We start from the raw sequence: 27,934 nt of genomic DNA, 5'->3' as shown, positions 1-27,934 counted from the left end.
ACGTTGGTTTACTAATCCACCTCGCTTGGTTTTTTCTACCTAGGAGGGTGTGGCAAGTGCACGGAGCTGTCATCCACTACAGGGCAGTCACACAGTGATGTGATTCCACAGTCAAGCTCGCTTTTCTTCACCTGCTTGTTTGGTATCACTCTTGTCAAGAACAGGTACTTCTTTCCTGCCAAAAGCCTACACTTTAATAAAAATATGTCCTGCCTTTCAGGACAAATGTTTTCATGACTGTTTATAGCCTGCTAGGGAGTTGCTAAAACTGGTAGCCGGACAGAGGGGAGGCTGCCGCAGCTCCATGCCCCTGGCTGCAGCCCGCAGCGAGCCTGCGCATGGATTCCAGGAGGCACCTGCACAAACATGCACATACAATGTGTGTATGCCCCAATGGCCCCACTGGCCAGCACAGACAGAAACAGCACTCACAGAAGCAGCATCAGCAGCTTTGTCCTGCTCCCCTGTCTAGCAGGGTGAAAAGTCTGTGAGCATGAAATATATGTAAAAATACACATGTACGATGCAGATCCCTCCAGTAGCTGGTCCTGAATCCTCGCTCTTCCTGGCTACCTCCAGACACACACACATGCACACATGTACAAGTAGGTCTTAGTCAACCCCCAGAACCCGTGGGCTCTTCAGCAGCTGGCCTGAACCCCCTGGTCCCTCTGGGAGCCAGGTCCTCCAGGTTCCTCACCCTGGGAAACACACGTCACTTACTCGCCAGCCAGCCTGGCTGGGTTTTCCCTAGCGATCTCACACTGACGTGACACAGCCACACAGTATGCACACCCATGCTCCCTCCAACTGCTGGCACCACGGACCTACGGGCTCTCTGACCCATGGTCCCACTCCAGTTGCTGCACTCACACCCCCATACCCACACGTACACACACAAGAGAGACCATCACGCAGGAAAAGATTTGAAAATGGAGAGTAAGAAGTCAGGACAGACTGCACTGACCAGGCACAGGGCACAGCCAGAACAGCATACTGGTCAGCAGCCTGTTTTACATGCAACTAGCCTCTTGCATCTCCTTATCCCTCTTTTTTATCACATTTGTTCCTCCCCAGCCCACCTTGATCCCTCCCTTTCCCCACCTTTTGTTCCCCTCCTAAACTTCCCATAAGAAGTCTTGTGCAAACGCAAGCTGCTCCTCCCCTGCATCCCACAGTGTGTCCCACATCTGCAGGCGGTGTTCCCCCCTCAGCCCAAAAGGTGGGAGCTGCTCCCTTGCCGCTGCTGGGTGTCACCCCAGGACATAGCCAGCCCTGGGAGGTGTCAGGCAGGGCACTGCTGCTTTTGGTCCTCTTCTCTTTTGGTCCGCTTCTCCGTGCGTGTGTGGGAATGTGGGTTTTATCACATGCCCTAACATAGTCCACAGACTGTTCTTGCAGGATGTGGAAGGAAGCAGATTGTGGTTCTCACCAGGCACAAGACCACACCAAGTCTGAAAAACTCTGTAATATGCAGAAACTACACCAGCATTGTGCTCATTTTTAGGACAGATTGGAACGCATGTGCATGGTTCGTTAGTAAATATTCACAGTTTTAGCTGGCGTCAGGTGCCTTCCATTCATTCTAATCAAACTGATGCTGACCTTCAGGTTTTCCTTTAGGGACCTTTTTAGTTTAAAGTCAATTTTGCCATTACAGAATTTTGCTTTTTTGAGTTACCACTTGGGAAAAAAAACTCAACCAAAACAAAACCACACACATACAAAAAAACCCCAAACCCAGAATTAATTAAACAGCAAAATAAAATGTAATGCACATCAGGAAAAAAAGTTATCTTCGCAAAACTGCAAGATACCTGAACAGATACTGTGGACATTCCTAAATTTTAAAATTAAAATACATGCTTCTGTGTAATGACCACACATGAAAACCAAGGGAATAGTTTTCAGTTATGGGAGAGATTCTGAAACAGCAGTTGGGAGTGCAACTCTTGCAGAGTTAACTACTATGAGCTAAATTAGAAGTTGGAGGAATTATTTTCCAGTCATATAAATCACTAAAGTTTGTTAAATTCTTTTATCCATAACTGAGCTAAGCCGACCATCTAATGAATTATACAATGTGTTATTTTCCTATGGATGTTATTCTCATAGTTTTTACTGTTGCTGAAAGTCCATTTGTGTTTTTTTGCAAATACTTCTAAAATGAGGAATAATCTTTACTTAAAAGACTAAAAATACATGCCAGCTATTATCATATATGAAATCTGACAGCAGTTAAAGTGTCAGTATCTGAACTTATTTGGCAGCTTCTTTGAACAACATCTACTAGGTATTCTCTATAAGATTAAATATTTTTAGATGTATGCAAGTTGTTCTATAAGTAAGGCACGTTAAAGGGAAAGCAAAAATGTTCTCGATATTAGACCACCAGTCTAACGAACAGCGATGGCTTTTCTTGCGATCACTTTTCATTAGAAGCCAAACATCACGATCAAACTTTCATTGCATATTCATGCAAGGACCGATTCTGAATCCTGTGGAGCAAATAAAGCTCAGTAGAAATTTTAGGTGCTTCAGTGGAACAAAACCCCAGTGTTGCCCATGCTTGCAATTTTTCCGTTACAAATGTCTTTTATTTGCAAAAAGTTGTCACTGTTTGTAGGCAGAGCAGGCCAGATCTTCACCTACCTACACAGTCAGTGATACATAAGTGATGCTAGTTTATCGTGGCTGCGGATCTGATCCGGAGGTCTCTGCTCATCGCTGTCCTGTATTTTGTGCACCCCAGCACCAGGGAGCGTATGGAGTTACCAATCTGATCTCTTAGCAGGAGGCACTGCTTTGGCCTTGGTTCAGAGAGACGCGCAGGGAGCACTGACCTGGCCCAAGGGACCTGCTTTTCCATTGGTTCTAGCACAACTTCCATGAAGGATTTCCAAACGTAGCAGCTTATTGTCCTGAATGTCTGGTTGGTGAGTTTAGTATATTAGATTTGCAAAGTCTGTGAATAATTTGGCCCACAAATTATCAACACAGCAGGAGAGCTTGATTTTTACATGCTAGGAGGTAGGCAACCAGGTGAGGAGCAGAGGTACGACTATGCTGGTATGGCATACCACAGTGCAGAGTATGAAGTTGCATTTGAAGTTGAAATCAAGAACTGTTAAGGCAGAGAAACAATCTGACGATGTAGGACAGGGAAGCAGCTCAGTGGTCCATCCATCCAGGGGTGGGTGGCAAAAGAAAGTAAGTTAGTGCTGGGCAGCTTTCATTCCCGGCATTTATACTGGACCCGGAATGGTGCCGTGGGTTGCTGTGTCCCCACCAAATGTAAAGGGCTCTGCAAAAGGAAGAAAATCAGTCGAAACATTGACGTTAGTTCAGTTAATGGAATTATCATTGTGCTTTAATATTAAGATATAAACGTATTCTTGGAGCTTTGGTCTTGGAGAACCAAGATCAAATACTGAGAGTATTTCTTGGCTTTGCTGAAGCCATTGAGTAGGGCTTTCAGGATTACTTTTTGTTCCACTCACTCTGACAGAGGGCACATGAGACACATGAGATCTTAAGAAACTGTAATGGTTTTGAATATCTTCACCAGCACAGTTGCCTGTGGGTGCAGACCCAATTGACAATGAACTCCAGTGAGAGCTGGCATGGCAACACTCCATCTGTCAGGAAGAGGCAACCTTCCTCCCTGTTCTGGGTGGACTTTCTACACAACTTGAGATCAACATCTCACATTCTTCAAGGAGAGCAGAGGAATTACATTCTTCTAACTTCCTACCCAAAGGGCAATGATATAAAGCCCACACCACTCTACACTTCTCCCTCTTCTCCTTGGCAGTTTAGCTATAGGGCATGTGTGTCATGTTTTGGCTGTGACAGGCAGAAATGCTGACTTCACAGCAGTCAATGTTTGTGAGGAACCAGGGTTTCTGGAAAGTAGAAAGGACATGGTGCAAATGGGGAAGGGAATTACTGCTAAGAGTGGAGACTGCGCTGCTCTCCTTTAGTGGTAAAACCTTTCTGTGTCACAGTTGCTCCTACAGTCTTACCCTAATCATTTCTCTTCCACAACTGAACACGTAGTGGAAGAGCATTCTGAGTGCTGCGTCTGATTTCATATCTTTAAAGTATTAATAATCCAGTTCCACACCCATTGCTTTTGTGAGTGGCAGAAAGCAATTATAAAATCACTTGTAATGTTTAGGCAATGATGAGACAAAATACTCCTGTAGGTGCTTTCTTGTATAGACAGTGCAGCCCCAGTAACATTGCAGGAGTTACTCTGGCTTTTCTGAGTTAAAATGAAGACCGAGTTATTCATTAAATGGTTTATTAACACTCATCTCATAGTTTTGCTTCATTGCACAAACTGAAGCACAGGAAGTTCCGTCTGAACATGAGGAAGAACTTCTTCCCTCTGAGGGTGACGGAGCACTGGAACAGGCTGCCCAGGGAGGTTGTGGAGTCTCCTTCTCTGGAGATATTCAAGACCCGCCTGGACAGGGTCCTGTGCAGCCTACTGTGGGTGGCCCTGCTTTGGCAGGAGGGTTGGACTGGATGACCCACAGAGTCCTTCCAACCCCTACCGTTCTGTGATTCTGTGATTCTGTGATTCTGTGATTCTGTGATTTTACATAACCACATTTAGGCATGGTTGTTCAGCTGAGCATGATAAATGAAGGATAAAAAGATCTGGAATGCTATATAAACGCAAGGATCTTTTACCTCCTTTGGTACCGCATCCAAAAGCACAAATTCATATTTGTGTAGGAATAGCACAACGAACAACTGGATTTCCATGATGGCAAACCACCTGCAAGGAAAGGGAGGAAAACATTGGCCGTCCAGCCTGACCATCACACATCTGTTGTCATCAGATAAGAAAAAGGTTGTCTTTGACACATTTTACATTTGATGCTTTAGTTCTGCCCAAAGGTTTATCTTCAGTAGGAAAATATGCTGTGGCTTTGCTTAGCTTCATTACTCGGTGAAGAACATGAATGAAGCGGCTGCCCCTTCTTTCTGGTGAAACTTTAGACTTAGAGTATCCCTCTGACACCCTATTTTAAAACAGCCCTTTATCATTATGGTTTTTTCCACTGTGTAAACATTTACGTTCTTCTAACGCTTGCTGACTTGAAATAACTTCATAGGAGTGAGAAGACAGTCAAATATAGAAAAGGCTATATGACTAATTGTGCTATATAAAGTTATATAATGCAGCTGGGAGCCTGATGACATCAGAGGAGCTGTGACAGCGGGAGTTATTATTTAATGCGTCAGCATTAGAATGCAGTATGAGACCCAAGGGCATGATTTTTTTTTCTGTAAGACTCAAGAAAGGTCTTTCTTAGTCAGTTCGGAGAACAGTTCAGATAAGTGCAGGTGAACTCAGCTAGTCTATTATTTTTTAATTTCAATACATACAAGAGCTTTCTGCATTCAGGCACTGGCATGCACCTATGCCAGGTCATGGGATTACTCACTTGCAGAAATTAGACTTAAGTCTTAAATACCTAGTTAAAATAGTAATACTGCCTTGCTCTTCTACTCCATTTATTTTCCATTATCTGAGAGATGCTGGAAAACTTGGATAAAGCAGCTATTGGGGAATTCACTGGGGAGAAGGCCACAGGACTGCGCGTGGCGTCAGTCTGGATTTGGCCTGGCAGGTGTGAGGAGGAAGCCCATAAGCCCCATGAGACCCAAGCTAACTCCTGCTGAGCCACCCGGATCTGCGCACCCAGCCGCCCTGTGCGCCGGAGTGGGAGGATGCTTGTTTGCTTTGGCGTAGCTTCAGACCCAAATTATCTCTGTGATTTCACACTGGAATTACCTTGAGAGAGGGAGCTTTTGGTGACCTTCAGCTCGGGGGAATGGAGTGCACAGATATTTCGATGGAAGTTAGCTCAGGTCAGGCAGGACTTGCTGGCCCAGCCTCCACGCTGGCAGCACCGCACAAAGGTGGGCTCCTTACAGCGGGCACAGAGTGGCCCTGGACCCCCGGTGCTTGAGGTCCTGCCTCTGAGCCATCCTCACTGGTTTGGCACGGAGGTACCATGATGCAACCAAACACCAAAATGCCTCTAGGTTGCCCTGAAGGTGGAAGCGCTGCATTTACAGAGGGCTGTCCTCGTAACACAAGCACAGGGGAAGCAGGTGGACCAGCTGTGACTCCTCGGTACCCGCGGCAGGGTTCATCTGCAATCTGTCCGAGCGGCAACGGATAGAACCGATAACCGCAGCACTTCCCACCGTTAGATCTCAAACTGTTTTTCCAAACAGACTGCTGCTGTTATCCTGCTCTGCAAACAGAGGTGCTGAGACACAAGGATGGCAAGCAACGCACATGTCCCAGGGTGACCAGAGGGACAGCCCAGGAGTGAAAGGCAGGACTGCAGAGTCCCAGCACGTCCCTCTCTCCCACAGCACATTGTACTGAGCAGAAGCCACAAGCCTTCTGAAAGCTCAGTGCCCCTTAGCTCCCACCTGTCTTTCATGTTCACGACTGAGTCCTAGAGCCTCCCTTAGAACTCTTGAGTCGCTGATGCCTTCCGTTTTTATTTAGTGGCATGGGGGTTTGACAAACATGTGCTTTCTGAAATCTTGCCCCCAGTGCACTGCTACATGTTGGTGTTGTGCTGGAATCCAGGAGCCCAGCTGTGGACTGAGGTCCTGCAGTAAATGAAATCATGGCTGTTGTGCCGAAGCGTTTACAATGTCAGCTTAAGATAGGAGATGACGGACTGAGCCATGCAAGATAAGCACAGTCGCACAGCCAGCAGACACCTGGTCAGACAAAAGTCGCTTCACTGCCCTTAGGTAAAAAAGATGTCACAGAAATGGCTTTGTGGGAGCTCTTCCCATGTCAGCTTGCTAGAATATTTGACAAGTAAGTTATGTTCCAGCTTTCAGTTTGATTAAATTAGCTTTTAATTTCATGATGAGCTTTTGTAATGGAGAAATGAAATGTTTCATACATTTGATTTATAAATGCCAGTACTGAATTAAATGAAAATGCCTCTTAAACTTGAAATATCATTGTTTCATTCAGTAGTCATACCAAGGAAATCTGCAACCTGGGATCTAGGTACATCCCTTGATTTAATTTCTTTTCTTCCAAGACCACCACATTTTCCTTTTAGAATTATTGCTGAAAAGTGTGAAGGTGTGTGTTACCATGCGGACTGCCAAAGCGTTTGAAAGGACTTTTTGTCTCCTCAAGAAAAAGATTCTCTATCCGTTGTCTATGTAGAAATGTTATCATTTTCTTTCTAACCACAAACTTATTTTAAAGATATTATCAGAATCCAGAGAACAGTCTGAACAAAGAAATAGGTCAATATATATAAACAAGCAGCTTTCAGAAACATTGTTTTGCAGCTTGTCCTACACTTGCAGATGCCTCTCGTGAATTCTGCTGTCACCCTTGCTGGGAGTGAGGCTCACATCTAGCTCAGGAATATGGTACAAGCCACGGAGGTACAGCAGTGAGTGAGCACTTTCCTCTGGCAAGCCTAAACAGTGAATGTAGTTTTATTCATTTGTTTTATGTCTTTAATGCCTTCACAAAGTTTATTTGACACTCATGTCCAGCCTGCTGTAGGGTGTGGATTCAAGAATGCAGACCCTCTGCAACACTCTCTAGATTCCTCACTCCACATGGGATTCTTGAGTTAAATTGACTAGTTTTAAGGATTCTTGGTTACTTGCTTCTTAGAGGAGACCAGGTTTTGAAGGCAGAGAATTGAGCATAGAGATGTTTGAACACAGAAACGAAGAGCAGCTGGCTCCCTGGGACATGTTCCAGGAAGAGGGACAGCAGAGAAAACAGCAGAAGGAATGCAGGAAGCACTGAGGCTGGCATTGCTGGGGGAGTGAAGAGACACAGGATCTGCAATTTAAGCCATCATACAATTGTGTGGGCCTTAATGCAAAGACAAGATTCAAACATAGAGAAGCCAGTTAAGACATCTGAAGATTAGCAAAGAGGTCAATGGCATCATAGAGGAACAAAAGAGAGTCTCAGACCAGAGACGTGTTCTTTAGATTAGTTTAGAACTGGTTTATGGCAGCCTAAATGCCTGTGTCTGTAAACTGGCATGTTTGGAAGTGTAACAACTCTCCCTTGACAAAAAGATGCCTCAGCAGCAGCAGAGCTAGGCTGACTCTCCTCCCTGGGGGATATCCCTTGACACACTAGTCTCAGATTCTGCTTCTGTGTCGTGACTTAACCTGTCTTCCAGGAATGAAACCACTTTCAAATCAGTTTAGACAAGGTCCAGATAATACTGAACATTAGGGGACTGACAAAGAGCAAAGCAATGAAAACACTTTATCTCTAAGTGTAAGAGGAGCCCAGTTCAAGAGAGTTGTTCTCTGCAGGGTTTGGGAATAAATAAACCCCAGCTGTTTCACTGACCTTCCTGGACACTGATGCTTCCCTCCTCCGAATGCCACAAAGCTGTCCAAGAAAGCATTCTTCTCTAAATTTGCCTCTTTCCAACGATCCTGTGGGAAGAAACTTTTTTTTTCCAAATCAGCCTTATATAAATAAAGCTTAACTTCATTTCTCCAGGCTAAAAATGACCTTGGACAGCTAATCCTCAATACAAAGTTGCACTAATGCCATTTTCTTGCATTCAACCTGTTAGTGTCAGAGTCTGGATGTCTGGATGCAAAAGTCAGCACCGATTCAGGGAAAGAAATGAGGGTCCCATCTGAAATATACTTAGTGCTGGAGAGGTTTTCAAAATCACCCCTGAAGCATTCTTCCTATACCTCCCCATTTGTCTAAATGCTGCGTCTTGAGCTCTTGAAATGCCTATCAAAACGCGACCTTCTCCTGTTAAATATACGCACATTCAAAGCAAATGTTCACCCAGCACCTTTCCTCAGCCACAGAATTGTATCACGGCACACAAATGGCTCATGCACATCTGGCACAGAAACCATTTCTAAGACGTTGTGGACAGACAAGTGCAAGGTATATCAGCTGTCACAGGGGAGAGAGGCGAGGATTGCACGGCCCCGTTCTCAGGTGCAAGCCAGCGTGTGAGAAAAAGAACTCTTCTCAGCAAAAACAGCCTGTCTGCACCCAGAGACTCCTTGCTCTGTCCTCAGTTACCTTAAGAGAAAAGGAACAATGTGAGGAGCAAAGCAAAATCGGCTAAAGTTTGGGCGGGTGACACTGACAGAAGTAAATCTCTTGAATGCTGGGTGACAAACTATATCAGCCTCCAGAAACTGAGTGCAACTCTACCAAGGCCTTCAGGTAACACCCTGTCAAGTTTATAGGGGCTAACTCCTCTGATGAAGTTCTCCCAGAGAAGATGTAATCTTGTGTTTGTTTATTTTGGATTTTTTTCAGCTTGGGCTGTTTAGAGCTTTCTCAAGAGGAAATCTGTTAGCATCCAAATCCAATAAAAGCAAGGAAAAAAATCTCAGTGGTGATGAAGCAAGGCGATACCATTTGGAGTGGCAGTGTCCAAGGGATACGCACCTATTGCTCATGGAAAAAGGGTGAGTTTCTAAATAACAAGCTAGTTTGCTTTTTAGGAATAAAGTTACTAAAGAAATAAGCCGCTGCATCAAGGTTTCTGCTCAGGGTTTCAAACAGGCAGGAACTATTACGAGAGATTTCAGATTGGTGAAGAGTTTGCTAGAAGGGAAGTTTTGTTTAAATTACTCCTTGACATATTTCTATAAAACAGACAAACTGTTTTATAGTGATGGTGCTAAAAAGAGCAGTTACATGCCTGCCCACACGGCCACCTGGAGTGGAATAATAATCAAGAAACTCTAGATGAGCTACTGAATTAGCAGAGCTAATACCTACCAGAAATCATCTGACTGGCAAGGCCCATGAGCCTGGGTAAACACGTGGAGATGAGCTACAGAGACAGATGCCAGGGAGAGGAGACTACTTGGAGCTGTGTTCAAAAGTTGCAATCAGTGGGGTCTTCCCATGGTGGGCTTTGAATCAAGATCAAAGTGATGTAAAGTAGTACCATATTATTTTGAATATATAACCGAGCTTTCCAGTCTTGCTTATTCCTACAGGCTCCTCCTTTTTCTGCACATCATCTCTCTGCACAAGGCCATCCTCCAGACAATGGGCATTACCCAACTTTAAGCCAATTTGTCCATGTGCTTTTGTTGTAAAATAAGCGAAGAGAAGAAAAGACAGCAAAATACCCACGCTAAGAGCGACAACTTACAGGTTTGAACATTTCTGGGTCAGGAAAGTATTTTGGATTCCTGTGTAACCAGTATGGCGACAACATCAGCATGTCACCTGCAGGGATGGTGAAATTCTGAAAAGAAGAAAAAACTCTAAGAAAAGAGAAAATCACAGGTTCAGCTCACAAAACAGTCCCTCCTTACTACCTCTCTTCCATCAGCAGAAGACCCTAACAGAGGGCAAGTGAGGGTGGTGAAGCCATGGTGGGCATATTACGCGTTTGAAGCTTCTTGCTGTTGCCCTTTTTTTTCCGTAAGCAAGACCTAAACAGTGGAGAATGTGCAAAGTCTCTTTTTGTTCTAATGTGTTTTTTTCAGGTATAGAAATAACAGAAACATTGTTTCTGTCTTTCCTGCTTCTTGAGGTATCGTGTGAACTGGTATTTTTTGCTAAAACTTTTTGTTAAGTAATTCCTTCAAAATGTAAAGAAATTCATAGAAAGACTTATATGACAGTAGATCTTCATGGGACTTTAGTAATTTCTTAAATAGGCATGAGTTCTGATTCCATAAGAGAATGTTTTTCTCCCAAACATTTATTTGTTAGACTCCTGAACACTGGCACTTCCCTTCTGAAAGGCAGTGAGGAGGACAAACAGAAAAGCAGGAGTTTTATCAGTTTCTAAATTGTGGTCCCTTCTACTGTATTTGTTTTGTCTGATTACTATTTGATATACCATGAGCACAGTATCTCCAGCTCAGTTCAATTCTATCTAAAATAAATTCAAAACTGAAGGTAAGACTGTGAGCAAGAGAAGTAAAACCACCAGTTTTTAAATTAAAGATGATTAAATTAATGATGATGAATAAATCTGTTAAACCTAAACAGAATATATATGTGAGATTGTGTTTTACTATTTTTACTATTTTACTATTTAGTTTAAAATTACTATTTTAATTTTATCCAGATCTTTTGGGAGGCCCCTTTCCAGACAAATCACACAGCACGAATTGCATTCTCACCTGAATTTTTATTGGGTTTACTACTTTCTTAGTGATTGCACCCGGAGACCTCAGCCGTATGGCTTCCAAAGTGCACCACTTAATAAAAGGGAGTTTCTTAAGTTCCTCTTCAGAAACTTCTATTTTATCTTTACCTGTTGTGGCATGAAAAAGAAGACTCTGTGTAAAAATTAGATTTCATACTTGTTTTGATACATGCTGACATGTCTTGCTTTAGACCTTCTGGTAGAATACCTCAAGACTTTAAGATCTTGTTTATAGCCAGAAATTTTCTTTATCTTTCAAAGTGAATACATAGACCAAAATCAGTACTATTTAAGAAAAGCCATTGAAGATAATTTAGTAACTCTAAGGTAGGCGTAGATATGGCATTGGCCAGAAGAGGCCAATGAAAGGTCATCTTGGGAGTTGGAAGTCCCTGGAGTTTTTTAGTACTTTGGTAGCAAGCTGCATGGAAATCTCAGGGACTGTAGGCACCAAGACAAGAAGCCACGGCTGATGTCTTGGGCTATGTTAACACTAGCAAATAAAACAGGGCCGGAAGAAAGCCTTAAGCACTGGTTCGTTATCATCCTTATTGGCTGATTATTGACATGTTCCTTGATGTGGTTTTCACCCATGTCAACTAAGAGTCGTCCATGAAAGTCTAAGCATTGTTCAGGGGACTGCACATGTGAATGACTGCTCCCAGTAGGTGACTGTTTTTTGAGAGAAAGAGATTAGCCCTGTGGGGGTGAATCATGCTGGACAAACTGGCCTCAGGTGAGAGAAAGGAGAACAGTTCCTGGCCTGCTTTTTTTTCCTCAGAATAACTGTAACTCTAGTGGACATCACACCATGAAAAGCAGCTGAAATGAAAGACCTCACCTGACCCTATCATAGATGCATGAAACAAGGACAAGACTGGTTAATACAAAGCCAGGCCTGATAGATGTGGAAGGATGAGACAAATACATATAGTTCTTATTCTACCTTATTTTGCTAACACCTAAAGTGGTTTTGCTTAAAAACGAGTCTTGAGCACATGCTGAGTAAAGAACTCAGAGCTGGACTCTGTGTTATCAGCAATACCCTTAGCAGCAACATTCATTACTCCCAGCCATTGACCAAGTGTGCCGTGTGCTGAGCCAACACAGAATAAATAATTTCCAGGTTCCAGAAGGACATGATAGGATTTATTACCTGCTTTGCCAAAAACAGAAGCCAGGTCTTCCATGATTTTGTTGTAAATGGAAGGATAAGAGAGTATGAAAACAAGGGTCCAGAACGCAATCTAAACAGAGATAAAAGTACTTTAACGCAAGAATACGGAACAGGATTGCAGTATCTTTGTAACAAATCACAGAGGCAGGTGAAAACATTTGCACTTTTTGGATGTGCCTGTTGTAGCTGGGATGCACAGGGAGCTACGCTTCCAGGGTAGATCCACATCTAAGGGCTCAGATCCTGGGAGATTAGGTCTAGTCATCTGCTGTGTACTTGTCTTCAGTGAACGTTACAGAGCTTTGACTTTGGGCTTTGAAACACAGAATCCTTTCTTTAATTTCAGATAACTAGGTGTTAAAATGAATTACTAAATCATTGTGTGTGATTAGATTTAGCTGCATGAATGGAAGAAAAATTAAATAGTAAATTCCCACTATCATTAGCAGAAATGAGGTGAAATAATTTGCAGGGCATTATCACTGTGAGTCACACCGTAAAGGGCAGAAAACGTTTTAATTCACAGCAAAACAAGCAGTAGTATATCCCCTTAAGAAATAATTTGCTAACTGATTATGCAATGAAGTTGAAAATCAAGAAATTTAGGAAAGGAGAAAATCCTCTTAAGTAGGATGAAACCAGAAGGACTCGCAGCACTGCCAGGAGTCTCCCTCCTCTTGCCGAGCTCGCGGGAGGTGCAGTCTGCACACAGATCTGCTGGCGGGCCATCTGTGCTGGTGAGGGATGAGAACTCTTACTCTTATTTCCCAAATAGCCCCACGTGGATGCAGCCCTCCTTCTGCAAAACAAATCTGGTAGCTTAGTTTTCTCATACAGCACTTGGACATCGTGGCCTCACCATGGGCTGAGGAGGGATAACGGAATTGTTTCAGATAAAAGGGTTTAACATGCTTGTAAAAAATCCCCTTGGAAGGTGAAAGGCCTTTTCTCATCATTCCAGTCACCAGAATAGTGGTTGTGACTATTCTGAGAAACAACGAAATATCTGTATGTCTATTTACAGCTGAATATTACAGAAGTAAGTAACGGCAGTGTTGTGGAAGGAATGTCAGTTATCCTGATAACAGACAGCAGGCTATGCCTCTCACTTCTGCCAATGTGTGAATCCACAGAAACCTCACTGAAATGGATGAAATTCCATCAGGGTAAATTGTAGTAATATCCAGTCTACAAAAAACTTAGATATATCCGTTAGGAGTACATACAAAAATAACTCACTATCATTTTTTTCTAAATCACATCTGTAACGGACATAACTGTGCTGGAAAGAGCTTAGTAGTCATGGTAAATAAAGGATGTTTTTGCTGCTATGGATTTTTAATCTGAGAAATTCCTATAAAGGTCTTTGGTCAGCCCAAGCTGTGTTAGATATATTGGACTTGTTATCCTACATATATCTGTATCATTAATCCATCAAACCTGTTTCTAACATAGACAAAACTTAAGTGGTGCTAGAATCAAACTATTGCTTTTCTTCCCCTGAAGCAACGCTGGTGTTCGTACAGCAGATTGCCCAAAGTGAAAGAGCCAAATTCACTTAAGGATTTACACACAGATGAAGTTACTCCGTATTAGGCTTTTGATATTCTTTACAATTGGTAACACCAGGCTGTTAAAATAGAGTTTCTACTGTAATACAGCCACAGTGCTTCAAAATAGAGTTAAATGCTCTTCACAGCTTAAGACTGTGATCTTAATAGCTATGAGACATATGTTCCTGAAACGTTGCGACAGGGGACATCATTATTTAGGAAAAATACAAGAAGAGCTTTTCTTGTCATTGCTTCTGTGACACTGCAGCCTGGGTATATTTGTAGTGATGCATGTGGGTGTGATAATCCCTTCTTTGGAATACACACGGTGTGTGTGACCTCTGGTTCAACGGCTTTGCTTCCCAAATGCAGGCTTTTCAGCGGGGTAAAGAGAAGGTGCTTCTCTAGCTGATGTACTTACAGGGACAGTATTGGCTTGGGAAGCCCAGAGCATCAGGAGGCCATACTTGGGAGCTAGATGTTTTCCTTGCAAGTTATCGAGGAGATGTTGCAGTAGTGTCTGTTACAAATAAAAGAGAATAATGTGTATTTCCAAGAATCTGTTAAAATCTAGTTTAGGGTAGGGCTTACTAGAATTCAAGGATGTAACGTAAGACAGTTTATCAAAGAGAAGTCATGTTAGTTATGGCTTTTTTGCAGTCACAAAGTAGAGATGACAGCTGTCAAGAGAGAGTGAGACTCACTCATAGGCAGAGAGCCAGAAGACATCAATGTGCCACGTGAATCCCTACTGAATACTTGCACTGCCCTCCATTTTCTTAAAGTTTCAGGGGGTTTGGTTCCCTCGCTCCCCATTGTTGCTTGTAGGTGGAAGAAAGACAAAGAAATCTCTATTCTTTTTTAATTCCTGCTCTGCTTCTCTTGCTGAAAAGGACCTGAAAATGGGACTGAATAAGTTGAATAAATGGAAATGAAGAAAATGTTCCTGTTCCTGCCAAAAAGGTGCTCGTTATGAAGAGATGGTCTGATATATGAGCCAACTCCCTAGTTCCAGGTGCTTTGTCAGTGACCTAACAGGTGACTTCAATGGCTTGATATTATTTGAAACTATAGCAACTGTGTAATGTTCTAGGATCAGCTTTTGTTTATGGTATTTCCTTAAATACAAGGCAACCATGCATTCAAGGCAAAGCTTCCCGTCTGCTTTTCAGAGGGGAAAAGGCTGATCCTGAATAAAAAATGACTGCTCTTTATTCCAGATTCCCACCCAATCTAAGACACCGAGTCCGTGCCTCCTACTTCCTGCACCTCCTTACCTCCCACTATCCTCTCTCCAGCCCTCTCTTTCTTTCCATAATTCTGGTTTATTTTATGAAATAAATTGTGATATGTAAAGCTTTTAAAGTCTAAATAAAACCTGGTTTGTTTAATGATCTGTTCTATACTCATTTGACAGATCAAAATTCCCAGGCCAGTCTGCCCTCGTATTTGTCAGCTGTGTAGACAGAATTCCTGGCATAGCCAAGGAGAAAAACCAGGGGGACAACTTATCACAGCTTTGACACAATCAATATTTAGGGTACTTGGCTTCCAATCCAGTAATCTGCTATTTTCTACTAGTCTGGCTGCTGGAGGATCTACTCACTCTACACCACGGTTTAAAAATAGTACATGTAAGGTTTTGAAATTTCACAGCACGGTGCCATCAGAGAAACAACTGAAGGGGTCTTTCTCTCACCTCTTTCAACTGTTCACTGCAACTGCGATACCGGAGGCTGGCTATGGGTTATAGCTCTGAACCCTTGGCTTGAAATTCCCCAGAGGAAGATGTCAATTCTCAGAAATGTAGGAAATAAATTAAATTGAGGAGTAGGACTCAAAATTATGGGTCTGTCCTAATGTAGGCGTCGGCAATACTGGAAAATTAAGGTACAGCTATTGAAGCTGACATTTTTGGCTTATTTCTTCCAGTACTGAAATAATTCCTGCCCTCCATTCCTTCAGTCAGAATATACAACAAAGTCATCCTATTTCATAGCCTCGGATGTTTACCTTGGATGTGGTCTCTGAAGGGTTGGTCCTTTCAGCATCTGACACTACTTTCTCAAATAATTTTAGAAGCCATTTTTTGGATTTAGACCAGCTCCTGTAAAGAAAAGCAACAAACAAGAAGCACTTAACTGAGCCAGCACAAATCAACATTTCCTTTTCCATGAAAAGGACTCCTCGGTTGCTTTCCAAAAGCCCCTGGGCAGCAGTCGGTTGATGAATTGTCAAGTGTCAGCCTGACTGACATTAGTGTTGACTTCACCTTGGCCAGACCTCATCTTGCAGCCAGGACCTGCGACTGCAAGACTCCAAAATTTTCATATCTGTTCCACTACAGGTTTTCATTGTGGCTTTGGACAATTGCTTAGGTTAATCTTTTCAAGAATGACCACCCCTGAGAAAGTAAAGGCCACATTTTCAGAGCATCCTTGGTTCTTTCTGAAGGCTGCTTTGAGGTGCTCATGGTGCTGTCACACCCTGAGAGCACTGACAGACTCCCTTTCGTGGAGTTTTGTTGCCTCTACCCAAGGTCAGCTCTACGACAGTGCAGCCGTGTAACCTGGGACCAGTCTCCTGGGAAAACAGTGAAGGTGAAGAAAAGAGCAGAGAGATGCCTTGGTGGGGACCCCCTCAGCTCGGGACTCACATTTAGGCTCAGGTCTTTGCCCTTTGCCCAGTTCTGCTGCTCCCTGACAGGTCCGAGCTGGACCCTGCTCACCTAAGCAAGATTTTTTCTGCTTTATGCCAGGAAAATGCAGGAGACAAGGTCAGAACTTTTCTGAAGGACCTAGCTGAAAGCCTGCCTGTCCCCAGGGTGCACCATTGATAAAGACATTGCATCACTCTCCCGGGGAAATGTCTCTTGCGGTTGACATCACAGCGAGCAAAATGTCCCTAACGGGTACACCACGTGCATCATCTCCGCTCCGTTACCTCAGGAAGCACTCTGGCATCTGAGAAGCGTATTCGAAGTCCTCGTCGTACTTCTGAAAATGTTCTTCAAACTCCTTGATTTCACTCTGACTTGTCGGGCAGATGCCTTTCCCAAACAAAGTGTTCACCCCTGCTGGATACATGGCACGCCTGCAAGGGACAAGATGTCTGTGACTTACAGGCCACAGGGAAGCTGTCACAGCAGCTTTAGGTCAGGACACGGCGGGTTGAGTTGCCAACACTAGAAGTGCGGGACTCGAGCATCACACCAGTACGGAAGGGCTGGCAAAAGGCTCATACCTCACTCACACCCTTACTGCAGATTTTAAGGAGAGGCTGGGAGATACGCGGACCTCAGGCTAGTCGTCTGCAGGTGGCAGAACTTCATCAGCTAGCGTTTGGTCACTTGGCTCTGGGAGCTGAAGTCCCCTTCTCCCCATTAACCATCCTTCTTATTTCAGGTTAGCCCATGTGGACCTTCCGAGCATGGCACAAGCCCTTCTGCAACCAGACACCCCAAGAAATCCTTCCTCTGGCTGCAGCTTTGCTGGACCAAACAACGCTTTTTTTGTTTGCTTTTTATCTCATTCCTTCCCTATTTGCTCCTCCATTATCCTCAAAAGTCCGAGCTTGTTTCCCAGGCCACTTCACCTGTACCCCTGAGGTCTGAGAAGCCCTTATGCAGTCTTTGCTGGGTTCCAGCTGCTGCTAAACACAGATATCAGACAATGTCTCTTGCACTTTCTTGCTTTTCTACGGATGGTAAGGAAGGTGGGGCCACCTGCTGGCTCTGTGGATTTGATTCTGAGGCAGTTAAATAAATTACCCAGCGCGTTGCATTCCAGTTCTTCTATCCTGTGTTGTCTGGCAATTCTGTTGTTCTTCTATCCTGCGCAGCCTGCTGTAGGTGACCCTGCTTTGGCAGGGGGTTGGACTAGATGACCCACAGAGGTCCCTTCCAACCCCTACCATTCTGTGATTCTGTGGCAAAACTGTAAGAAGAGATCACACCCAGCATAGATTTACTGTCGATGACACTTTTGGGTTCTGTAGTTTATCATCTAGCCTATGACTTTTTTTTTTTCTTATTTTAGACAAATAGCAGCTGATGTGGATTTGATGACCAGAGTTCATGGCAGCCGTGGCAGCGGGAAGAATGCCCTGTTCCCCGAGGCTCCATGCCGCGGGGATCCATGCATCCTTCATGCACAGCTTGTACACACATGCCACCACTGGCACCCACGCCACTTTGGGGACCACAGCCTGTGGTGGTGCCAGTACAGCCCAGAACAACAGGTCCATCCCTGCCCTCAGAAACCTGAGCCCAGGTAAAAGACTACAGATGGATTCACACAGGGGAATAACAAGAAAGTGGAAGCCAACATTAGCTACCAGACAGTGGCGTAGCGCACACTACCGATTTGATGAGTGTCTGTGTTTTCACAAGAAGCAGAAGTGACTGTGATCTCAGAAGACAGGCGGGGGTACACCATGGAATGCGGGGGTTTGCACCCCGTTATTGAGACCAGTCGGACGGAGGGCTGGGAGGTTTCAAAGCTCCCTTCCCCACAGTGTTTCCCCAGTGAATCGAAATTGTGGTGATTGAAGTGACAGGTGCTCAGTGTTTCAGCTGCGGTAAAAAGCTGTATCTTAGATGTGTTACGCAGAAAAAGTCACCAAAAGACAACCTGGATGTGAGGTCTTAGAAACAGGTCCAAGCCAAAGGCAGTATTCAGCTGGTAGTCCTGATGGACAGGCAAAATATTGGTGTCGTCCCAGACGATCAGCAAGAAGGAGGAGTTAAAAGCTCTGTTGTTGTCTCATGGAACTGTCAGTAAAGGGATTTTTTTACATGAAGGATGAAGTTCTGGCAGCAAAGTCAGTTGCAGAAGTCTTATTTAAGTTTTGGGCTAGGCTTGGCCCAAGACACGCAGGGACAGTTTTCATCCTGCTGAAAATCAAGCATTTTGTCTGTTCTTTACTAAGTTCTTAATAACGTGAAGCTTTTATTCCATCTTTTGGGAAATGGGGTTTGTTGGAAGCTGCCGTGTTTTCTTTTTCCTTCCAAACAGGTAATTCAGATGAAACCCTGTCCACTCTCTCAGCCACCTGAAACTGTGAAGCAGCGATGAATATCCTGACACAGCTTTTCTACGGCTTGAGAGCCTGAGCTCCACCCGCTTTACGGTAACATCTCTGCTCCCATATAGAACACCCATGCGTTAGAGTTGTGCTGCAAAACTCCCTTACCTTACCAGGTCACTGAGGTCGCCTGTGCCCTCCGTGCCCAGGTGTGCCATGTGCTCATGCAGTTCCTCACACAAAGTGCCCGTGAACATGTGCAGATTAGAAGGACCCATTTTTCCCTTCATCATGCTGTAGAGGTTACCGTGGTTCCGATAAAATGCTTCTGCAGGGACAGAAACTAAACACAGAAAGAAACAGAAACATTTTGGAAAGCAGATTAAGTAGATTTTCACTGAAAGATAGAGTCAAATTTTTCACATAACTTGTGATTCTAATTCAAATGCCTTAACCTTCATTCAGCATGAAATTCCCAGAAAACTTCCTGCTAACCCTGTAAAGATTTTGGTGAGCCCTCTGCTTCTACCAGCCTGTGTAACATTTTCCTGCCTCATGAAGCTTCAGTGCCAGAATCAACGACCCAGAGATCTTCCCCCAGCTTCCATGTGGAGGTACAGAGATGTGCACACGCACCACAAAACTAGCATGAAAAAGAAATTAATCCAAGAAAGAGCAGTTTAGATCTTCATGCTGTAATATGTCGTCTCAGTCGTATCAGGGGAGACTGAGAGAGCTGGGACTGTTCAGCCCGGAGAAGAGAAGGCTCAGGGGGATCTTATCAGCGTGGATAAATATCTCGGGGGGAAAGGGGGAATAAAGAAGATGAGGCCAGGCTCTTCTCGGGGCAGGAGGCAAAGGGCAGAAATGGGAATACAGGAGATCCCACTGAGGCACAGGAAAATTTTTATTGTGAGTGTGGTCAGACACAGGAACAGGTTGCCCAGAGAGGTTGTGGAGTCTCCATGCATGGGGATACTCAGAACCCAGCTGGACACAGCCCTGGGCATGCTGATGTCGCTGGCATTGCTCTGAGCTGAGGCTTGGACTAGGTGATCTCCAGCAGCACCTTCCAGCCACAGGGATTTGGTGATTCCGTGATTTAATCTCTCTGCCAGCTTGCTTCTCTCTCATGTCACAGTCCAAAATTGCCAAACTACTCAAGGAATGCCTGTCTGTGCAGTCCCACGTGGATATAAGCACGTGAGCAGACAGAGCAGGCCACTGCGGATGGGATATGTACCTCAACCCTTTCTAATGACTGTTGTACTACAGGGTGACAACTAATTACTGCTACAAGCTGATTTTCAAATCAAGTGATAGGACACCACACTATTGCTCCAAACCTGGGACACGCAGGTGGAGTGTCTAGCCACAGAGAAGGACCTAATCTCAAACTGGGGTTGCTTGATGATAAAAGTAATAACGGTCCCTGGTTCAGAAACCTTTGACCCCTTGAGACTGAAACCAAATCACTTAGCAGGCTTACAGCGCTGGATCCACATTAAGGAATTTCATTTTGCCTTCCTTTTGTAGCATGGTCACGGGTTAAGATAAGCATTTAAGGCATGATCAAAAAGCCACTGGGTTTTGGATTGGGCTTTAATGTTCCTGGGTAACTGGATTTGATTTCCATTAAATAAAGAGCTAGGTCTCATTTACCTGCATTCTGGACAGCTTGCTGTACTGCCTGTTCAAAATTTAAGTCTTCAGATTTAAAAAATGCTTCAGCTCCTTCTTCCTCAGTCACAAAAGTAAACCGTTTTCCCAGAGCGAATATGGTGAATACAGGCCCATGCTGGAACAAACAAAAGATTTCGTATTACTGTAATGTTAATGCATTTGACAGGAGCCCAACAGGACTTCACAGCTTCTGGGGGAAGGACCTGGTCCTTCTCGCTCTCTGTACACCTTGGCTTGGAAGTGCACAAAGGTGACATGAACCAGAGCAGAATTCGTAGCCTCGCGGACCAGAAGGGAACATCCCAGGGGCCTGCCTGACCTCTTGTGGAGTGGAAGCGATTCCTTCTCCGAGATTAGCATTTTGTATCTGAATTACATTGCATTTCAAACAACCCAACCTACCTGGATTTAAAGAACTCAAGCTGCATCCCTTGGCTGCCATAGCAAAGTACCCACATTGTAAAAATCCATAATCCTACCTATGTCAATATATATCTTTTTACAAAAACTCCCCACTCCTGCATGTTTTTAATGTGGGGTTTTTTTCTTTTCTTTTCTAGTTTAAAGGTTCTGCTAATACAACAATTCCGTTCTTGTATAGGTGTTTAAGATTAATATCAAAATAGCTGACAAGCTTTGAGCAGAATAGATGGAGTTTGTTGAGACTTACATTCAGGGAAAGTTTTTGATACCATAAATCATTCTTTCATTTTCCCTTAATCGAATATCCTAGAGCCCTCTCAAAACTTTAAGCAATAAGTGCTCACTTCTGTATTCCTACATTATGAAAAGGATCACTGATATTTGCCGATACTTTAAACTAGCAAACAAATGTGCAATATCTACTGGCTGCCAGATTTAGGCATAAAAAGTCAACATTAGGAAATGAGCATCTTTAGCATCTTTTTCTTAGTCAAGGCAATTTCTGTTCACAGCCAAAAGCCTTGGAAATCAAAAGCCCAGCATTTACATTTATATGCACACCACCTTCTTTTGGCAAAATTATTGTACGTCTGGAAAGGTTTGGGGCTTTCATAAAGCCCCAAAACAAGGCACAACAAGGAACTTGACTTTCTTTTCCAGATTACATTGCTGGCAAGGGTGAATAAAAGTTTTCTGTTGATCTGTCTGGAGTACTGAAAAGCTTTGAATCCCCCGTGCTCGCATGGTTTATGCCAATGACTTTAACCACTTCTTTTGTTCTCTGTGTCTGTATTGTAAAGCCTGCTTCATCAAAAGCTCTTTGAGGGCAAGGAAAAGATTCCTCTTGACATCAGCTGAATTTTGATTGTGTCCTTCAACTCTAAATTATTAAAGAAAGAATGACTGTTTCAACTCTCTGGGCGATAATAAATAAAATATTGTTTTAATAATAGCTAATTTGCTAGGGTTGCTCTTTTATGGATAACTGCACATCCTCCTCAGCAGGCTGGACAAAAATCAGTGAATTTGTACTGTGTTTGTTTTTGAGTTTTTAAATTAACATTAAAATGTACTTAAACTAATTTTAAAATAAAATTAAACTAACTAATAGCAACCTGCAATAACGCTTCACTATTCAATTAAGGTCACACTCAATTAAAGATTGGAACACTTTCTTTTAGGTGATTACATGTGAGCAAGATGCCGAAGCTCCCATTACAGACAGTAGAGGTCGAGTCTGTGCAGTCAGGGGAGCCTAAAACCGATTTATCTGACCGGCTACTGCACACCTCTGTCTGTGAAGGTGAGCTGAACTGCCCTTGGACTCCACTGACAGGACTGACTGCGTCTCCACTGACCATCAGTGGAGCTTGGACATCTTGCTTACCTGTAAACACCTACACAAACAATCTGGTTTTGAATCTCTTCCAATTTCCTGCAAGCTATATAGAATAATGAAAATTAAACCAATATTAAACAAAATTGAAATAATAAAAGCTCCACAGAGGACCTTCAGAACAAGTCAGCTTTGTTGAACAGCACAGTGATGGTGGATATTCAAAGACACACCTTTCAGAAAGCACAATTTTGTGTCCAAACAGGAAATTAAAAACAAATATGATATCTGATAAATGAAACGTAAAATTAAAATACGAAAAAAGGTTTGAGGATCAAGATGCTAATGGCAATCCCCACCCCTTACAATAAAGACTTTTCCAAACATACGAGATGCAGGAACTCTCCTGGTGTGTTGCTGAGCCTGAGAAATTCTCAAGGTGTAAAGAAACCAAGTGGGGAAGCAACCTGAGTTGGCGATTGCAGCAGTCGAAGACAAGTCCCACCCTGGAGCCTCTCACTGCGAGCGATGGACTGAGACCTTGTTTCAACGGAAGTATTAAGTGGAATAGACTTCAACAGTGCTAGGTATAGCAGTGATAAATATTTCAGTTCAAAACTCTAGAGGGACTGAAACGTGAAGATGCAGAACTACCTACTGCAATCTGTTAAATCACCCCCAATGACACGAGGATGGACAGGCAAATGTGGTCCCTTCCTAGAGGGCTCCTGAAGGACCTGGGAAGCCTCAAAGAGTTCTTCCAGCACTCCGCAATTTTTCACAAGCATTGTCAAAGAGCAAGATTAGTAGTGGATAAATAGGATGTGCTAAAGAAGAGCCAAATACATCTTTTAGGAAGACATAAAGATATGTGGCCTTAAACATATTCCTAATTCATTCCTTAGAAGAAGGAATTAAAAGTTTGCTCACAATCGGGAGCCATTTGGGAATCCAAACTAAGAGGAGACCTAGAAACACCACAGAAGAAGGCAACCTAGAAGAATCGCATTCTGAAATGACCCCAAGATCTATTATACAAGTGCTAATAATTAATTCAGAGCTCTCATCTTGCTAGGAAAGGAGCAGAGAAAGGACCGCAAAGATCTAAACCCATCCTGTACCCACATCTTCAATTTAGCGTGTGTCTCTGCCCATTCCACCTCAGCAGGATGTACTGAGCTAGGAAAGGTAAGGGATGGACAGCAAGCATGAACCAAAATTTCAATAAAAGAAGAATAAGTGGACTTAGATCTCAGGAAAGGTGAAAAGAGCATAATTATTCCCAGTTTCTCAAAATGTAAAAGCTAATGGGCTATTAGAAGGTAGCTGGTTTAAAACCAGACAGAATAGTTTCTTCATATGGTTCACAGTTAAATTATGGCTTTGCTGCCTTGGGATGCTGTACTTAAAGGGGAGCTAAAGGAAAGACGGGGACAATCTTTTTAGCAAGGCCTATTGTGCCAGGACAAGGAGCAATGGTTTTAAACTAAGGGAGGGGAGATTTAGACTGGATATGAGGAAGAAATTGTTCACAGTGAGGGTGGTGAAACGCTGGTACAGATTGCCCGGAGAGGTAGTGGAGGCCCCATCCCTGGAAACATTCAAGGCCAGGTTGGACGGGGCTCTGAGCAACCTGGTCTGGTTGAAGATGTCCCTGCTCACTGCAGGAGGTTGGGCGAGATGGCCTCTAAAGGTCCCTTCCCACCCAAACCATTCTATGATTCTATGATTTACCACCGTTGCACTACGGGCAGGTACCAACGGAGCACGGGCATTGCCTGCCAACACTGTGTCCCAGTTTACTGCTCGGTGTTTAAAGAGACCTGATGACATATGGAGATACAGAAAGCAAAACAAAAAACCTGTTAGGATTTAGGGCCTCTGGAGCTGCTTTCACTCATGAAAGCTCTGTTTTTTCCAAACACTGAGAAAGACCACACAAAACAGCAGTGCCATGGTGAGAGGCAGATCTGAGCTTATGCGAAAGTGAGAAGTAAAAACTTCAGAAGGACATTCTCCAAAATCTCATGGGTTTAACTGGACTCTTCTTGTTAGCTCAATTAGCAAACTGATCAGAAGCATTTGATATTCCTTGTTAACTCCTCTCATGTTTGCCAGGCAAAGTGGGAGCCGCAACTTTTGAAGCCCTCATTAAGCAGCTCTACCTGTATTTTATGTTTCACGGCGGCTCCAGTTACCCACCCTGCCCATCTCAGACCACCTGCGAAACTGCTTTAACTAACCAGGCAGCCTTAGGAGGAAGAGGTGGTGTCTTTTGTTAGACCAGAGATTAAATATTTCATTAGAGCACAGGATCTTTCTTTTCTTAGACCCACTGACAACACAAGGCGAAAACCAGACAATTCTTCCAGCCCATGTCTTCTTCTGTAGGAGGAAAACAGAGGCAGCGAACTTCAAGCAAAGTGCAGTTTGGAAGCAGCAGAAGTCTGGTGTGTTACTCCAGGGCCGGAGAGAAAAAACAGTGAGGGGTGTGCACAAAAAGAAAATAATAAGAAAGCTAACTCTTTAAGAGAGAAAAAGAAAGAGTGTCACTTTGGCAGCCTGAAGGATTAATCCAGGGGAGGAATTTTCTAATTGCAAAAGTCTCCCCTGAAGGTAATGACCCTATGGAGCTGAAGAGGTTTCACGCTGCCTACAGCCTGTTTCTGCACTGACTTTTATGAGCACAGCTTGCTTGTACTGAGGACACTTAACCCTGTCCTGGCAACCTTGGGATTACTGCAGATGTATTTTGCAACCGCTGTAACGTCTGTTGATGACCCCTTTGGCAGCAGCACCGGTTTTATCTGGCTGTACCACGCGACGGTGCCTACTCCTTGAACAGGGAGCAGGCAGGAGAAGGCTTATGGTTCCTGGCCTCAGCACATGGTGCCAGTGTGGGAGGTGGGACGGGAGGGAGACGTGCCTGGGGGGTTTAAGGAGGGGAAGGGGAGGAGGAGAGACGACCCCTCCCCAGGGAGAGGGGACTGCGGGATGACGGTGCGGCAGGCAGGCAGCCAGCCCAGGGCTGATGGACCAGGTCCCTCTTGGCTCAGGGGGGCCGCAGGGAGGGGTCACAACTCAGAAGGGTGCTGAGTTGCTGTGCTAAGAAAAAAGTCAAAGGAAAGGTCCTATCTGCAAACACATAGTAAAGGTGAGATACGTAAGAGAGCCTTCTCTTCCTGCTTTGTCTCATTTTGAGTTTTCTCCCATTCACAATGTTTCTTGTTCTAGTTTCCATCCCAACAAAACCTGCGGTTTATAAAGTCCTTCAGGTGTTTCTGGTATGTTTGGATGTGGCAGCAGCTGCCATAGCACCAAGAGTGGCCTAAAGGGTCTCCAGACAAATGAATATCAAAATCAACAGACCCATAGGCACTAATTTTGCATTGATACTTCAATACATTCTTTAGTATGTAAAAGTTTTGTGCATTCAATCTTTGAATGAACCCCAAAAAAAGAACTCTTCTATCAGGTTTGTTTTGAAATTTCACCCAAGAGGTTTTGCTAACAGCTTTCTGGGAAAAAAGGCAACTGAAGCAAGCGTAAGTCAGGGTGAAACATCTGTCCCCAAAAGGGATTGCACTGGAAAGGCCAGTTTGGCAGGCTGCTTTAATCTGGTTGCCACCAGGATATGTTTTCAACAGAACAAGTAGATTCTCTAACAGTCTTGGATCAGAAGAGTCAAAGAAATATTATGATTTTTTGTTTTGTTTTGTTTTGATTGAGGCTTGATCAGTTTATTTAAAGGCTTATATGGCACGGTTTCTGCAATAGTAGGAGAATGGACTGGAATGAGTTTTCCTCCAGCCCTACATTTCTGCCCTAAGATGAACGAACAAATAACTGATCATGGTATGCACAGATGAAGGATACAGGAATGACATAGCAATATATGGTTAAAACCAGCCCGTTTAGCTCAGAGAAGCCAAGGAACTCCAGATCATACACATGAGCTTACTCTACAGTGTGCTTCATGTGCTTCAACACAGGACTGACAGCTCTTGATGTTCTTACACCTCATACTTCAGCTGATTATATTTGAACCTCTGCTTTCATTTAACACCACAAGTTCAACAACCATGACTGCAAAGAAGTACTTATAAATATGAAATCTAATAGTTCAAAATGAAAAATAAATTTTTAAACATCCAGTATTTTTTTTCTTTTTTTTTTTCCAATTTCAGGATGTTACAGTGGTTTTGTTTTTAGCTAGTTTGTGCAAGCAGTGGGCTGTGCGACCCTTCATTACGGGGCACTTGAAGCTGACTGTATTGCATCAGCAGCAGGTGATATCATCCCCAAATGAAAATGGGAAGGTGGGGCTTATGTCAGTTAGTATTAGCTGTCTATAAATGAAGCATCTCATATAAACTAATCATTTAGGCTCTCTCTATCAGACAGACATAAAGAAAGGCATGTTCAGGGGTAAATCTTCACACCTGTCTTTGCTAAGTTTTTTTAGGATGCAAAAAGCTGCCTGCCAAGCATGCCTGTGTCTCTCTCGAATGTTGGGGGACTCCAGCTGGTACTCAGGAATCTCCCCTAACTTTAGGCATGCATATAATTAGTCTCCTGGTCCCAGTGCCTGGCGCAGGGCTTACCACATTATCTGAAATCAAGATTAACACACAGCCAGACTGCAAAAGCAGAACAGTGGAGGTGCTGGGTCCGAACAGGATGGTCACAGCACAGAGATCGTGCCTGGATCGGATCCACAACTTAGCAACGTCACTGTACAAAGCCAAACCTTCACCAGCTAAACGCTCCTGGTGTTACAAAACGTGAAAGGAAAGGGACAAACTCCACGCAGAAATCTCTCTTTGCCTTTCCCCTTGCAGGCAGCCACCCTGAGCACGCACCCACGAGCAGGCACGCTGCCACAGACCTTACCTTGCTTCTGGCTTGCTCAATGAACTCCAGGGGAGCTTTCCCGAACTGAAACGCAGCTCCAAACCAAGGGATCCAGCTCCTGATGCAGGGAGGGGAGCTCGGGTTTCTCAGCTGAAACAAAACAGCCCTGGCAATAACAAATCCCAGGATCGCTGCCAAGAGGAGAGCAAGAGCCATTTTGCCTCTTCGCTGCCTGCCGCAGCACCCGGCACGGCCGCGCTGGCCGGGATTGCCCGGGTCAATGAACAGGGCCCCTTTTATCAGCCTTGCCAGCTGATCGCTGCCGTGGGGACAAGACGGCAAAGCGCCGAGCAGCCCAGGGGCCAAGCCCTTGTTTTCTGAAAAGGCAGAGCCAGTTCTCCTCCCCTCTGGGACAGGGAACAACTCTGCCGCTTGCAAAACTTAGATGTTGCTGCGAGAAATCTTGAACTTCGCACCAGTTGCTGGAGGGCTACCCAAGCAGCCGGGGACGCAGCCAGGGACACTGCCAAAGCAGGGCGTTGCTTTCTTCAGTTAAAAATGTAGTTTTCACAATATTGAGATTACAAAGCAAAGAGGCTGTGATTTGCAGACATTTAGCTTTCAGCAAGGCAGACGGCAAGAAACTTCTGCAGGCATCACCTGAAGCAGTAAGCCT

General features: G+C 44.0%; 1 protein-coding gene across 3 annotated transcripts; it reads right to left on the bottom strand.

The window, feature by feature from the left end:
• Positions 1-1,470: 1,470 nt before the first annotated feature.
• On the bottom strand, positions 1,471-27,533 carry CYP39A1 (cytochrome P450 family 39 subfamily A member 1). 3 transcript variants are annotated; one of them, XM_009941822.2, is made up of 12 exons: positions 27,298-27,533; positions 20,625-20,760; positions 19,131-19,305; positions 16,881-17,030; positions 15,951-16,044; positions 14,359-14,457; positions 12,364-12,454; positions 11,182-11,315; positions 10,197-10,292; positions 8,399-8,487; positions 4,702-4,789; positions 1,471-3,304 (listed from the first exon to the last, which is right to left on the bottom strand). In XM_009941822.2, exons 1-12 carry the CDS (start codon positions 27,472-27,474, stop codon positions 3,233-3,235), a joined length of 1,401 nt encoding a protein of 466 aa, XP_009940124.2. In that variant the 5' UTR covers positions 27,475-27,533; the 3' UTR covers positions 1,471-3,232. The 3 variants fall into 3 exon arrangements, with proteins under 3 accessions (XP_009940124.2, XP_075271080.1, XP_075271079.1); XM_075414964.1 differs by lacking the exon at positions 8,399-8,487 and having other exon boundaries at positions 3,218-3,304; XM_075414965.1 differs by lacking the exons at positions 20,625-20,760; positions 27,298-27,533 and having other exon boundaries at positions 19,136-19,284.
• Positions 27,534-27,934: the final 401 nt, after the last annotated feature.

This window comes from Opisthocomus hoazin, chromosome 2 (assembly GCF_030867145.1).
Source record: "Opisthocomus hoazin isolate bOpiHoa1 chromosome 2, bOpiHoa1.hap1, whole genome shotgun sequence".
In the NCBI taxonomy this organism is placed as follows: Eukaryota; Metazoa; Chordata; class Aves; order Opisthocomiformes; family Opisthocomidae; genus Opisthocomus; species Opisthocomus hoazin.
The sequence above is the reverse complement of the archived record's forward strand: the minus strand, read 5'-3'. Positions and strand labels throughout refer to the sequence as shown.